The 14,348-nt window shown below is 42.2% G+C and overlaps 1 protein-coding gene across 3 annotated transcripts in view; it reads right to left on the reverse strand.

The window, feature by feature from the left end:
- Window positions 1-2,941: 2,941 nt before the first annotated feature.
- blm (BLM RecQ like helicase) overlaps window positions 2,942-14,348 on the reverse strand; it is a 30,662-nt gene continuing 19,255 nt past the window's right edge. For 2 of the 3 annotated variants that reach the window (XM_024379507.2, XM_024379506.2), the window contains 18 exons: window positions 13,962-14,071; window positions 13,717-13,849; window positions 12,878-13,599; window positions 12,570-12,746; window positions 12,283-12,401; window positions 12,068-12,181; window positions 11,873-11,971; window positions 11,637-11,785; window positions 11,409-11,515; window positions 11,149-11,309; window positions 10,849-11,044; window positions 10,476-10,666; window positions 10,168-10,312; window positions 9,874-10,073; window positions 9,510-9,705; window positions 9,237-9,359; window positions 8,859-9,075; window positions 2,942-3,621 (listed from right to left, as the gene is read on the reverse strand). In XM_024379507.2, the coding sequence (XP_024235275.2) occupies window positions 3,342-3,621; window positions 8,859-9,075; window positions 9,237-9,359; window positions 9,510-9,705; window positions 9,874-10,073; window positions 10,168-10,312; window positions 10,476-10,666; window positions 10,849-11,044; window positions 11,149-11,309; window positions 11,409-11,515; window positions 11,637-11,785; window positions 11,873-11,971; window positions 12,068-12,181; window positions 12,283-12,401; window positions 12,570-12,746; window positions 12,878-13,599; window positions 13,717-13,849; window positions 13,962-14,071 (3,439 nt within the window). In that variant the 3' untranslated portion in view covers window positions 2,942-3,341. The remainder of the gene's footprint in view (window positions 3,622-8,858; window positions 9,076-9,236; window positions 9,360-9,509; window positions 9,706-9,873; window positions 10,074-10,167; window positions 10,313-10,475; window positions 10,667-10,848; window positions 11,045-11,148; window positions 11,310-11,408; window positions 11,516-11,636; window positions 11,786-11,872; window positions 11,972-12,067; window positions 12,182-12,282; window positions 12,402-12,569; window positions 12,747-12,877; window positions 13,600-13,716; window positions 13,850-13,961; window positions 14,072-14,348) is intronic. The other variant, XM_042301547.1, reaches the window with a different exon arrangement.

Below are 14,348 nucleotides of genomic sequence, written 5' to 3' on the forward strand. Positions count from 1 at the left end.
GGACCCTGCTAGTTGAAGTAGACCCAGCAAGGAAGACACTGCAGCATATACTAGTCAGTGCTATGGCTGGGTGTCTACTGTGGTCCTAGACATTTCAGTTCTTAACCCTCCATCAACAGTGTGGGGCCCAGACATCTGCTGTGTGAAATACCCATGTTTATGGCAGAGGTCTGCTAAAAGCAGCCCTTAGTAGCAGATCTGGTGCAGTAACAGTTACGTACCATAGAAAGGCAGAAATTCCTGAGTCAAATATGCATGCTCCTTATGCTCGTGTATTATGCATGCACTTCCAATGAACAGCACACAAAGATAGATGATGACTTGAAAGGTTGAATTTGTCTGTACCTGGATGGGGAGTGTTGATCCAGTATGCAAGATATCGGTACTTTTTTGTTATTTTATACATTCATATTTCCTATTTATAACTTGCCTAATGCTAAATACTGTAAAGGTCAACAAGACAGTTCCAGACAGTCTGTTAGTGTTACTTCTTAAAGGTCAGGGAACTGGAAGAGAAAAAAGGTCAATTGATGGTCTATGTTCGTACACATTATCAGCATTATGCAGCTTTAATGTTCTTTCCAAGCATGCAACAATTAAGGCAGCATCATTCAATCAGCAATAATCAGTCAGATTGTAAGAGCAAATGGACATAGAAATGTAAACAGAAGTCTTACACTGGACATTGTGCTGTTTTTTTGCAGTGTCAAAAATCAGTTGACTGTCATTGTATACTACATGGTCAAAAGTATGTGGACATCCCTTCAAATGAGTGGATATGGCTATTTCAGCCACACCTGTTGCTGACAGGTGTGTAACATTGAGCACATAGCCATGCAATTTATTGTGAAGTGGAAACGTCTAGGAGCAACAACGGCTCAGCTGCGAAGTGGAAGGCAAGCTCACAGAACAGGACAGCCGAGTGCTGAAGCGCGTAGCGCCTAAAAATCGTTTGTCCTCGGTTGCAACACTCACTACTGAGTTTGGCACCATTGGACTCTGGATCAGTGGAAATGCATTCTCTGGAGTGATGAATCACACTTCACCATCTGTCAGTCCGACGGACTAATCTGGGTTTAGCAGATGCCAGGAGAACACTACCTGCCCCGATACATAATGCCAACTGTAAAGTTTGGTGGAGGAGAAATAATGGTTCGGGGTAGGCCCCTTAGTTCCAGTGAAGGGAAATCTTAACACTATGGCATACAATGATGTTCTAGATGATTCTGTGCTTCCAACATTGTGGCAACAGATTGGGGAAGGTCCTTTCCTGTTTCAGCATGACAATTCCCCCGTGCACAAAGCGAGGTCCATACAGAAACGGTTAGTCGAGATCTGTGTGGAACAACTTGACTGGCCTGTACAGATCCCTAACCTCAACCCCATCGAAAACCTTTGGGATGAATTAGAACGGCGACTGCGAGCCAGGCCTAATCGCCCAACATCAGTGCCCGACTTCACTAATGCTGTTGTGGCTGAAAGGAAGCAAGTCCCTGTAGCAATGTTCCAACATCTAGTAGACCAACTCCATATTAATCCTCAGGATTTTGGAATGAGATGTTCACATACTTTTGTCATGTAGTGTAATTACATTACCAACAAATTAGAGCTCATGGTACGCGCCTTTTCCTTTTTCATAAAACACAGTAATAATGTAAAATGAAGACAGTTATTATTCTTAGTATGTACCATATTTTATAGATGTTTTTTTCCCTTCCATTGTTAAAGCTCTTATTGGGATGTTGGAATTCAGCATTTTGTTCAACAGTACTTCATTGTGACCGAAGGGTCTTTCCCGTGCCTGGAATCTTTAGTCCCTAACAGCTCTGCATTTTTAACAAAGGGGCAAATGAGTGGATGGACAGAGACAGATGCAGAGTACCCTCCTCATAATGTATGGACTACCCTTTAATCTCACAGGCTTAAATGGAAAACACTGTTTACTATGTAGCTGTTAATGTAGGGTGGTGGTTACTGATCCCATGTGATGTATGGTCGGCACTTACAGCAGAGTGAGACATTTGTGTATCTGAGGGAAAGTTATGTAGTTCTATATCCGTCTGAATCTGTATAGGCACGTTGCCTCTGAAAAACCTTGAATCTGTACAGTACATTTGATCTGGTGATGTCATGTTTACATTAGTTTCTTTGATCTCTCCTGGGAACTGGCTGTAGTACTTGTTTGTCTGGTAGATGTTTCAGACTCTTGCTGGTAGTGTGTAAAACAATAGGGGATTTCTGTTATCTTTGGACAACTGCCCTGGTTTACATATAGTATGTTGGAAATCATTATGGAAACCACAGACTAATAAATAACATTGATTGGCCATTACTCTGATTAAAGGAGGTACAAGATATTCTACATATGACGGTTTGCCAATGACATGATGAAATAGTAGTCAAGTGAAAAGTACAGCTTGAAAAATAACATGCCAGCAGATGAGCTAGTTTAACAGCAAAAGGTAAATGGCATTGAGCTGTCTTTTCCTGAAGGTCCCCTTTACTCCCACAGTAATGCTACTTAACAAGTATAGGGCAGACAGAGCTACAGCTATAGAGCTGAGGGAGTTAATAGAACCAGTCATTATTATGTCACCTTGTTGTATTATGCTTCCACCCCTTCGCCAGCTCCCAAGCAAACACTCACACAGCTGTGCATATACATGTAAATAAGTGTATATGCATAAGTGTCTGTAGATGTGTCTTATGTATCTTTCTCTCTCCAATGAAGGTTGCTGTTTATTTACGTAATATGAATATACAAATGTGCCAAATCCAGTTCAGATCCATTCTGAATCCCATGTTTATACTGTAGAAAACCTTCTGTACAAAACAGTACACAATATTGTTTCTCTCTGATAGTCCCTTGTAACTGGTGCCATTAAACTATTCAAATTTGAAATAAACATTGAATAAACATTTAAAAATGGGCTTCTTGTGGTTTATGGCTCTTCAATGCAAATTACACTTTTTTTTTTTTTTTAAAGCTCAGATTATATAGTGCCATCTACAGGGAACATTACACATTCCATGCTTTTGGGTAAATGGAAGTACAGTATTAAGGGCGTGGTTCAAAACAAATCAACACAATTTCCCATGTTTACCTTTTCCAGAAACCAGTTTAAAGCAGTATCACATTTAGGAATAATTTATGAGCCTTTATTAAAAGTGGAAAACTTCACGTCAGAATGGATAAGAAATACGGCTAAAGAAGCAAAAAAAAACGAAGACTATTGAAGACGCTGTACAGAAACACACATTCGTGCAACAGTTAAAATGAAACAAGTAAATAATTTACAAGTAAATTGGAATCAAATTGAACCCCAGTCTCAAATCCTCTACTAACTAGGAGTTTCCTTGCTACTCCAAAATCCATCTGTTAGACTCCAGGTATGGCCAGGAGTTATACTCCTACAGTACAGAGAAGGCTGGTTTGAGGAATGGCCGGCTGTTTGTTTGTGGTATGGGGAGGGCCATAAAGCCGGGCCTCCTCCCCACTGGGCCTGCTGCTGAAGGCCTTGAGCCCCGCCCTGCTGCTGACGCACGTCCTGCTGCTGACCCCGGCCTTTAGATCCACCTCTGGAGTTGGACCCTGTCCACGACCCATTGTTGCTGTACTTCCTACACCAAGAGACGGGAGTGCAGAGAATGAAACGGGTAAATGTAGATGCCAGATAGTATTCTGAATCAAAGTCTGGCATGAAATAACTCAAATATACAGTTGCAAGTACACTGCTCAAAAAAATAAAGGGAACACTTAAACAACACAATGTAACTCCAAGTCAATCACACTTCTGTGAAATCAAACTGTCCACTTAGGAAGCAACACTGATTGACAATACATTTCACATGCTGTTGTGCAAATGGAATAGACAACAGTTGGAAATTATAGGCAATTAGCAAGACACCCCCAATAAAGGAGTGGTTCTGCAGGTGGTGACCACAGACCACTTCTCAGTTCCTATGCTTCCTGGCTGATGTTTTGGTCACGTTTGAATGCTGGCGGTGCTTTCACTATAGTGGTAGCATGAGACGGAGACTACAACCCACACAAGTGGCTCAGGTAGTGCAGCTCATCCAGGATGGAATATCAATGCGAGCTGTGGCAAGAAGGTTTGCTGTGTCTGTCAGCGTAGTGTCCAGAGCATGGAGGCGCTACCAGGAGACAGGGCAGTACATCAGGTGACGTTTTGGAGGCCGTAGGAGAGCAACAACCCAGCACCAGGACCGGTACCTCCGCCTTTGTGCAATTTTCTACATATGACGGTTTGCCAATGACATTGTGTTGTTTAATGAATTTATTTGCAAATTATGGTTGAAAATAAGTATTTGGTCAATAACAAAAGTTTCTCAATACTTTTATATATCCTTTGTTGGCAATGACAGAGGTCAAATGTTTTCTGTAGGTCTTCACAAGGTTTTCACACACTGTTGCTGGTAATTTGGCCCATTGCTCCATGCAGATCTCCTCTAGAGCAGTGATGTTTTGGGGCTGTTGCTGAACAACACGGACTTTCAACTCCCTCCAAAAATGTTCTATGGGGTTAAGATCTGGAGACTGGCTAGGCCACTCTAGGACCTTGAAATGCTTCTTACGAAGCCACTCCTTCGTTGCCCGGGCGGTGTGTTTGTGATCATTGTCATGCTGAAAGACCCAGCCACGTTTCATCTTCAATGCCCTTGCTGATGGAAGGAGGTTTTCCCTCGAAATCTCACGATACATGGCCCCATTCATTCTTTCCTTTACACGGATCAGTCATCCTGGTCCCTTTGCAGAAAAACAGCCCCAAAGCATGATGTTTCCACCCCCATGCTTCACAGTAGGTATGGTGTTCTTTGGATGCAACTCAGCATTCTTTGTCCTCCAAACATGACGAGTTGAGTTTTTACTAAAAAGTTATATTTTGGTTTCATCTGACCATATGGCATTCTTCCACTCTTCTTCTGGATCATCCAAATGCTCTCTAACAAACTTCAGACGGGTCTGGACATGTACTGGCTTAAGCAGGGGGACACGTCTGGCACTGCAAGATTCGAGTCCCTGGCGCCGTAGTGTATTACTGATGGTAGGCTTTGTTACTTTGGTCCCAGCTCTCTGCAGGTCATTCACTAGGTCCCACCCTGTGGTTCTGGGATTTTTGCTCACCGTTCTTGTGATCATTTTGACCCCACGGGGTGAGATCTTGCGTGGAGCCCCAGATCGAGGGAGATTATCAGTGGTCTTGTATGTCTTCCATTTCCTAATAATTGCTCCCACAGTTGATTTCTTCAAACCAAGCTGCTTACCTATTGCAGATTCAGTCTTCCCAGCCTGGTGCAGGTCTACAATTTTGTTTCTGGTGTCCCTTGACAGCTCTTTGGCCTTGGCCATAGTGGAGTTTGGAGTGTGACTGTTTGAGGTTGTGGACAGGTCTTTTATACTGATAAGTTCAAACAGGTGCCATTAATACAGGTAACTAGTGGAGGACAGAGGAGCCTCTTAAAGAAGAAGTTACAGGTCTGTGAGATCCAGAAATCTTGCTTGTTTGTAGGTGACCAAATACTTTTTTCCACCATAATTTGCAAATTAATTAATTAAAAATCCTACAATGTGATTTTCTGGATTTTCTTTTCTCATTTTGTCTGTCATAGTTGAAGTGTACCGATGATGAAAATTACAGGCCTCTCTCATCTTTTTAAGTGGGAGAACTTGCACAATTGGTAGCTGACTAAATACTTTTGCCCCACTGTATGTAAAGAAAAAAGTATTTAATAAAAATATTTCATTCATTCAGATCTAGGATGTGTTATTTTAGTGTTCCCTTTATTTTTTTGAGCAGTGTATATAGAATATCGCTAAAATTCATTTGAAAAAACACACAACAAAAACACATGTACAGTTGAAGTCGGAAGTTTACATACACCTTAGCCAAACACATTTAAATTCAGTTTTTCACAATTCCTGACATTTAATCCTAGTAACAATTCCCTGTTTTAGGTCAGTTAGGATCACCACTTTATTTTAAGAATGTGAAATGTCAGAATAATAGTAGAGTGAATGATACATTTCAGCTTTTATTTCCAGTGGGTCAGAGGTTTACGTACACTCAATTAGTATTTGGTAGCATTGCCTTTAAATTGCTTATCTTGGGTCAAACGTTTCAGGTAGCCTTCCACAAGCTTCCCACAATAAGTTGGGTGAATTTTGGCCCATTCCTCATCACAGAGCTGGTGTAACTGAGTCAGGTTTGTAGGCCTCCTTGCTGGCACATGCTTTTTCAGTTTTGCTACAAATTTTCTGTAGGATTGAGGTCAAGGCTTTGTGATGGCCACTCAAATACCTTGACTATGCTTGGGGTCATTGTGCATTTGGAAGACCCATTTGCCAGCAACCAAGTTTAAACCTCCTGACTGATGTCTTGAGATGTTGCTTCAATATATCCACAATTTTCCTTCATGATGCCATCTATTTTTAGAAAGTGCACCAGTCCCTCCTGCAGCAAAGCACCCCCGACAACATGATGCTGCCACAGCCGTGCTTCATGGTTGGGATGGTGTTCTTCGGCTTGCAAGCCCCCCCCTTTTCCTCCAAACATAACGCTGGTCATTATGGGCAAACAGTTCTATTTTTGTTTCATCAGACCAGAGGACATTTCTCCAAAAAGTACAATCTGTCCCCATGTGCAGTTGCAAACCGCAGACTGGCTTTTTTATGGCGGTTTTGGTGCAGTGGCTTCTTCCTTGCTGAGCAGCCTTTCAGGTCATGTTGATATAGGAATCGTTTTACTGTGGATATAGATACTTTTGTACCGGTTTCCTCCAGCATCGTCACTAGGTCCTTTGCTGTTGTTCTGGGAATGATTTGCACTTTTCGCACCAAAGTACGTTCATCTCTAGGACAGAAAGCGTCTCCTTCCTGAGCGGTATGACGGCTGCATGGTCCCATGGTGTTCATACTTGCGTACTACCGTTTGTCCAGATGAACGTGGTACCTTCAGGAGTTTGGAAATTGCTCCCAAGGATGAACCAGACTTGTGGAGGTCTACATTGTTTTTTCTGAAGTCTTGGCTGATTTCTTTTGATTTTCTCATGATGTCAAGCAAAGAGGCACTGAGTTTGAAGGTAGGCCTTGAAATACATCCACAGGTACACCTCCAATTGACTCAACTGATGTCAATTAGCTTATCAGAATCTTCTAAAGCCATGACATTTTCTGGAATTTTCCAAGCTAAAGGCACAGTCAACTTAGTGTATGTAAACTTGACTGGAATTGTGTTACAGTGAATTATATGTGAAATTGTGTCATGCACAAAGTAGATGTCCTAACCGACTTGCCAAAACTATAGATTGTTCACAAGAAATTTGTGGAGTGGTTGAAAAACGAGTTTTAATGACTCCAACCTAAGTGTATGTAAACTTACGACTTCAACTGTGTGTGTGTGTGTGTGTGTGTGTGTGTGTATATTAAATTATTACACACACACTACCAGTCAAAGTTTGGACACACCTACTCATTCAAGGGTTTTCTTTATTTTGACTATTTTCTACATTGTAGAATAATAGTGAAGACATTAAAACTGAAATAACACATGGAATCATGTAGTAACCAAAAAAAGTGTTTCAAAGAAAATCTACATATATTTTAGTAGCCACCCTTTGCCTTGATGACAGCTTTGCACACTCTTGGCATTCACATGGGGACCGCCACTGGAAAGGAAGACCCAGAGTTACTTCTGCTGCAGAGGATAAGTTCATTGGAGTTACCAGCCTCAGAAATTGCAGGCCAAATAAATGCTTCAGAGTTCAAGTAAAAGACACATCTCAACATCAACTGTTCGGAGGAGACTACGTGAAATCAGGCCTTCATGGTCTTTGCTGCAAAGTAACCACCACAAAAGGGCACCAATAAAAGAAAAGACTTGCTTGGGTCAAGAAACACAAGCAATGGACGTCAGACCGGTGGAAATCTGTCCTTTGGTCTGATGAGTCCAAATGTGAGATTTGTGGTTCCAACTGTTAAGTACATGTATTAAGTATCCCTATCACGGCACCATCACTCTTATTAGTATGCCTGCGCGGGGGTTGCCATTACCTGAGTGAAATGGCGGCAGGGTAGCCTAGTGGTTAGAGCGTTGGACTAGTAACCGGAAGGTTGCGAGTTCAAACCCCCGAGATGACAAGGTACAAATCTGCCGTTCTGACCCTGAACAGGCAGTTAACCCACTGTTCCCAGGCCGTCATTGAAAATAAGAATTTGTTCTTAACTGACTTGCCTGGTTAAATAAAGGTAAAATAAAATTAAAAATTGTGGAAATAGGGTTGAGTAAACGTTGTTTAACTGGAACCTAGTTGTGTCATTTTAAGTTAACACCAGTAGGTGAACAGATGATCTCCGCATGTGTGGTTCCCACTATGAAGCATGGAAGAAGTAGTGTGATGGTGCTTTGCTGGTGACGCTGTCTGATTTATTTAGAATTCAAGGCACACTTAACCAGCATGGCTGCCACAGACTTCTGCTGAAAGTGTGCAAAGCTATCGTCAAGGCAAAGGGTGGCTACTTTGAAGAATCTAAAATCTATTTTGATTTGTTTAACACTTTTTTGGTTACTAGATGATTCCATGTGTGTTATTTCATAGTTTTGATGTCATCTATATTATTCTACATAAAATAGTAAAATAAAGAAAATAGTAAAATAAAGAAAAAGCCTTGAATGAGTAGTTGTCCAAACTTTTGACTGGTACTGTATATATAAAATAAAATTACATCTAAAAAGGATTACAAGGCAGCAAAATGTGAAGACTGTACTCATAAGCAGGTGTGTAAACTTTAACTCGTCACTGTATATGACTGAATATAAGATTTGACACATAACACTAACCCTTTAGAGTTGGAGTTTGTATATCCTTTTCTCTTTTTGGATTTCTTGAAGGCGGGGGCCTTTTTCCTTTTCGCTCCTCTGCCGTTGTTACTGTTGAAATAACTGGAAGATCCAGCGTCGTCCTCATAACAGTCCTCCTCGTCGTCTCCGCGGCCTCTGCTTGTGTCTATCCATGCCATAGTGGAGCTTCCTTCAGTGGTGTTAGACTGCTCCTCTACTGCAGAGGGGTTCAGTCAGACAGACATATGTTAACACAAACCAACTACACTACAGGTCCAACACAGCAGGGCACAGATATCACTGAGTAGGAACATGAACATATGAAATCCAGTATTATCGAGTTGTATAGGACATGCTTTCCCCAGTATGGTCACTCACCAGGTAGCTTCCACTCAGAGTATTTCTGCAGAAGCGCGATGACATCTGCTCCATACTTCTCCAGTTTGTCCTCCGTCACACCATCAATCGTCAGCAGCACATCCGGGTCGGCCGACAGAGTCTCTGGGAGAAGGAAACAGTTTTACAACAACAACTGGTTATTGGAAGTCTACCAATATAATGTTAGGTAAACACTTGCTTGGTCTAGAAAGGAATATGAACATGAATGAAATACAACAAGTCTAAAAAGTGGTGTATGCTCTCAGCACTCACCGGCTATCTTCTTCAGGGTGGCAGTGGAGAAGATGTTGTAATAGTGAATGCCAAAGACTTTGCCCAACCTCTTGCACAGATCAGTGAGCTCCTGCAGACACTTCTGGACCATCTCCTCGCTCTTGGAGACATCCTTGGCCACAGCAGTTTTGTGCTTCCTGATGCTGGAGGCACTCTCGGTCTCATAGAACTCCACCTAGGACAAGGAAAAATAACTGTCCCCATTTCTACTGCAGGGATCTCACAAACATAACTAAATATGTGAAGCTAATAACGAATGACAGAACACGTTCACAACAGTTGTTGACGTATCGAATGAGAACTAAGTTTATGGACCAATATAATGTGTGGTGTGTAAGCTCACCTGCATGTGTCCCCCGAGGACATTGATGGCTTTGGGTCCAGCAGAGATGTATGCCACTGCCTGGCTGTTGGCTGTGATGTACAGGTCCTCCACCAGAAGGTGATCCAGAACCAGCTTCTTGAACAGCCGGTCAGCGTTGTGTTTGGAGTAAGCCTTTCCTATCGCAAACATCCCTGACTGGACACGGGCGGTTTTAGCACCTGTCAGAAAGCATTGTTGAGTTTCTCTCAGAAACACTAAACATACAGTAATTTTTAATCATTCAATTAAGTGGTGCTTTAATTTACTGGTTACCCAAGAAAATGTCCACCAACATGTTCAGAGTCAGTCGGTTTTGGTTCGCAGATTTGCTGTATCTGGAGCCAACTTTTTCACAATTCTCCTGGACAAATCTCACAATCTTCTTCACATCTTCAGTCACGTTTCTTGCTTTGTATTGCTGAAAGTGAAAAATAACAACCAGTTTGACTAAATAGAAACATTTCAAATTCAAACATTATAACCACATAGCTGTAAAAATACTGCAGTGAAATAGAACAAGTGCTGAGTCAAGGAAAAGGTTAATAGTAATAATGGGTTCATTATCAAGGGTTAACTCTTACATTGGGTCTGGCACAGTTGTCACAGATGACATCAGGGTGTTCCTTGCAGAAGCCTGGGTTGAACTTGTGCTCTCCAAAGTAAGCCAGCAACTGTATCCTTCGGCAGTCCATCACGTTCTCACAGAAATGTACCATACTGTGCAGATTGTTCAAGTGAGTGGCTTTGGTATGGTGGTTTCCATCTTTGTCCACTGATCAAAACAGAGTGGACATTTTCTCAATATCACTTTCACACTTTGACATACAGGATTTTAGACATCGTCCATAGAGCTTTCCATACCTCCATGGAAATGTTCCAATACGTGATATATAACCCATACAAAATGGCAGACTATTATTTGTAAGTCTATATAGTCAAAATTCAGATCTGTACTGGTGAGGATTCTCTTGATGCGGATGACGTCAGAGTAGGAGTAGAAGAGGATGCAGTGAGAGATCTCTCCGTCCCTGCCTGCTCTGCCTGACTCCTGGTAGTAGCCCTCTACTGACTTGGGGAGACTGGCATGGATCACATAGCGCACATCAGGCTTGTCGATGCCCATGCCAAAGGCTATGGTGGCACATATGACCTGGAGGACAGGGATACAACATTAACTCTGGGTTAATGATAGCTCAAGTAGTATGAAGGTGGTTAGTGACATTAACGTGTAAACATCTGTTAAAATCACCTCACCTGGCAGCCATCCTGATTGATCCATTTGGTCTGCACATATTCTCTGTCTTTGTCATTGATGCCTGCATGGTAGGCTAGTGCTAGTATACCAGCTCTCTGAAGACTGTCAGCCATGTTGTCACAGTCATTACGGGACAGGCAGTACACAATGCCAGAATCACCTACACACAAGGAGTAAAAACCAGTCATGATCCCAGTCCTCAAAACACTTCATTCCACTAGCATTAAAAACCTCTGACCAAGTGAGGGAGAACACTAACGTGGATAATTCTTCTTGATCCAGTCAATGCAGTCCTCATCTACCTTCTTGGGTTTCTTGGGTAACACAGCATATTTGAGGTTGTTTCTGTTGAAGCTCATGGTAAACCTGAAAGAGAAATGACACCATGAGGAACATTCATACAAACAGCTGCTGTATGTTTGCATAAGACAATACTACAACTGCACTGGTGTTTTTTCCCAGGTAAGGCACGACTTAGAGCACATACACCTGAGGCTGGGTCATCTGCAACTGATTGAGGATGTCCTTCTGGACGCGGGGGGTGGCAGTGGCGGTCAGGGCCATGATCGGCACTTTGGGGAACTTCTGCCGCAGCTCGTACATCCGCTTATAGTCTGGCCGGAAGTCATGGCCCCACTGAGAGAAACAACAGGGCATCAGGTTCTTCGTCTCCCTCTAACACCTAACATTAGACCAGATAATGCATCACATATAGGAACCTACCTGACTGACACAGTGAGCCTCATCAATGACAAAGCGTGCTAGAAGACCTCTCTCATACAGGTTCTGAAGGGCACTGATCATCCTGCCACTCGCACACACCTGGAGGAAAACAGATTGAAAAACAGGTCTGAATATAGCATTTCCCATTAGAAGAGGTTGATAACAGCATTACTGGTTAAATTATTTAGTTCTCACCTTTTCAGGAGTTGCATAGAGCAATTTAATTATGGGGTCCTTCTTGGACAGCTGCAAGTAGATCCTGGCTGCTTCACTGTCAGTCTTCTCACCAGACAAACTTGTGGCGGGAATCTAAAAACATGCAAGGATATTTAAAACACATTCCAAGCATAGGGTGGCAAGAATGTGTACATTTCATACTTCACACTGTGAGCAGTATGTAGAAAACTTACATCCAGAGTAGTGAGTTTCTGGACCTGGTCTACAATGAGTGATTTCAGTGGTGAGATGACCACAGTGACTCCTGCACACACACAGGCCGGCAGCTGGTAACAAAGACTTTTACCCCCTCCTGAAAAACAGGAAATAACAAAAACACATCCAGCACATTATCTAATCAACATTTTCTGTTCATACCTACTAAATATTACATATCTGCAAAGTCAGTTTGAGTTATTTGAATCAATGCATTAAAAAGGCACTTGTTGTATACTACAATTGGCATTGATTCCCCACTCACCTGTTGGCATCAGGACAAATGTGTCTTCACCTAACAACGTAGCATTAATGGCTTCCAACTGATTGAATCGGAACTGATGGAGACCAAAGCGCTTGTGGAAAATCTTCATCATCTCTGGACAGTGGGGGAAGTTGAAGCCTCTGAAGCGATCGTGAGCAGGGTTTCTGTATGTGGGCTCTGCAAATTATTAGATAAACATGAGTCTCTGAGCTACAGACCAAGTAATCCATGTAAGAAAAACTAAAAAACATTTGTTTAGTAGAAGGAATAATCCAATCTCAAGGCTGCCCTATAATGAATGTACTTGCCAGGAGAGGTGATTTTAGGAGGCTTGGCCACAGGAGCTGGTGTAGCTGGTTTCTTCTGCCATGTTGATGTACTTGGTCCTCCCTCACGCACCGCTTTAGAGATAGAACTGGAGTCCTGCCTTGACGCTGAGGAGCTTGGGGGTTCAAAGTAATCAGGGATATCTGAATCATTGAAGTCATCTATGTCAAAGTCATCAATGAAGAAATCGTCTGGCTCCGTAACTGCTGGGGCTTGTGCCACAGAGGCTTGGGTACTGCTCTCCCCAGTCATTTGTACAGCAGCTGCCGGGCTCTTCGGTGAGAAGAAGAAATTTGACTGAGCCACATCACCAATTTGTTTTTTGAAGATACCGTAATTCGATGGAGAGTCACAATTACTTTGGCCTATTGTGGATGCTTTCTTCTTGTCTCTAGTGAAAATAGGATTTTCCTGAGTGCTGGGTCTCCAAGAGATGCCTGGAGTCTGAACATTGATCATACAGTCAGAGTCCTCAAAAACACTACTGTCGTAGTCCACAGATATGACTGAGGACCTCCTGAAGGGAAGGGCTTTCATGGAAGAATCTCCTTTACCCTTGGGCAGGCAAGTGGTGGAAGACATGACACTTGGAGTAGCAAAGGAAAAAGTAGTCTTTTCACTGAATCTGGATTCCAAGACAGTGCTGTCTGGCTGTTGTGTCCTTGAAGATGTGTCACTGCTGCCAGTAGCAATTATCCTTTTCCTGATGGTAAAAAGGGTGATATGGCTAACAGATTAATAGATGTCACAGTAAAACTATAGCTGAAAATGAATCTACAGTAGTTGTCCCATATAAAATAGCTCAGATTAAATGAATTACCTATGAGCCCGCTGCAGTAAGAGCTCTGTCCCACAGGACAGGCCTAATAGTTCATGATCAGGGATGGAATCCACCAGAGCACAGATGGACTCCATGATACTCAAGAGCTGATCTTCAGACTTTGGATTGGTGACTAAAGGGACAAATAAAACGAGGACTTAATACAAGAGAATTATATGCAATGTTCACTGGAATTATAAAAACATACCAAAACATCTGGCTTAAACATAACCCATGTTATTCACCTTTTCTTTCTTTCAGAAGACCATCAGACACTCTTTGTAGGCTCGACACCGACCCTCTTGTTGATTCAGGACTGATGTCTTTACGGACTGCAGAGCCAGCTGACTTCAATCTGTTGTGATCATAAACAACGCTTACCAAGTAGATACAGTGCCTTCAGAAAGTATTCATACCCCTCGACTTATTCCACATTTTGCTGTGTTACAGCCTGAATTCAAAATTGATTTTATTTTCTCACCCATCATCTACACACAATACCCTATGACAAAGTGAAAAAATATTTTCAGAAATGTTTGCTAATTTATATAAAAATGAAATACTGAAATCTATTTACGTAAGTATTCACACCCCTTTACTATGACTCCAAATTGAGCTCAGTTGCATCCAAT

The sequence above is a fragment of the Oncorhynchus tshawytscha genome, linkage group LG19 (genome assembly GCF_018296145.1).
Source record: "Oncorhynchus tshawytscha isolate Ot180627B linkage group LG19, Otsh_v2.0, whole genome shotgun sequence".
Taxonomy (NCBI): domain Eukaryota; kingdom Metazoa; phylum Chordata; class Actinopteri; order Salmoniformes; family Salmonidae; genus Oncorhynchus; species Oncorhynchus tshawytscha.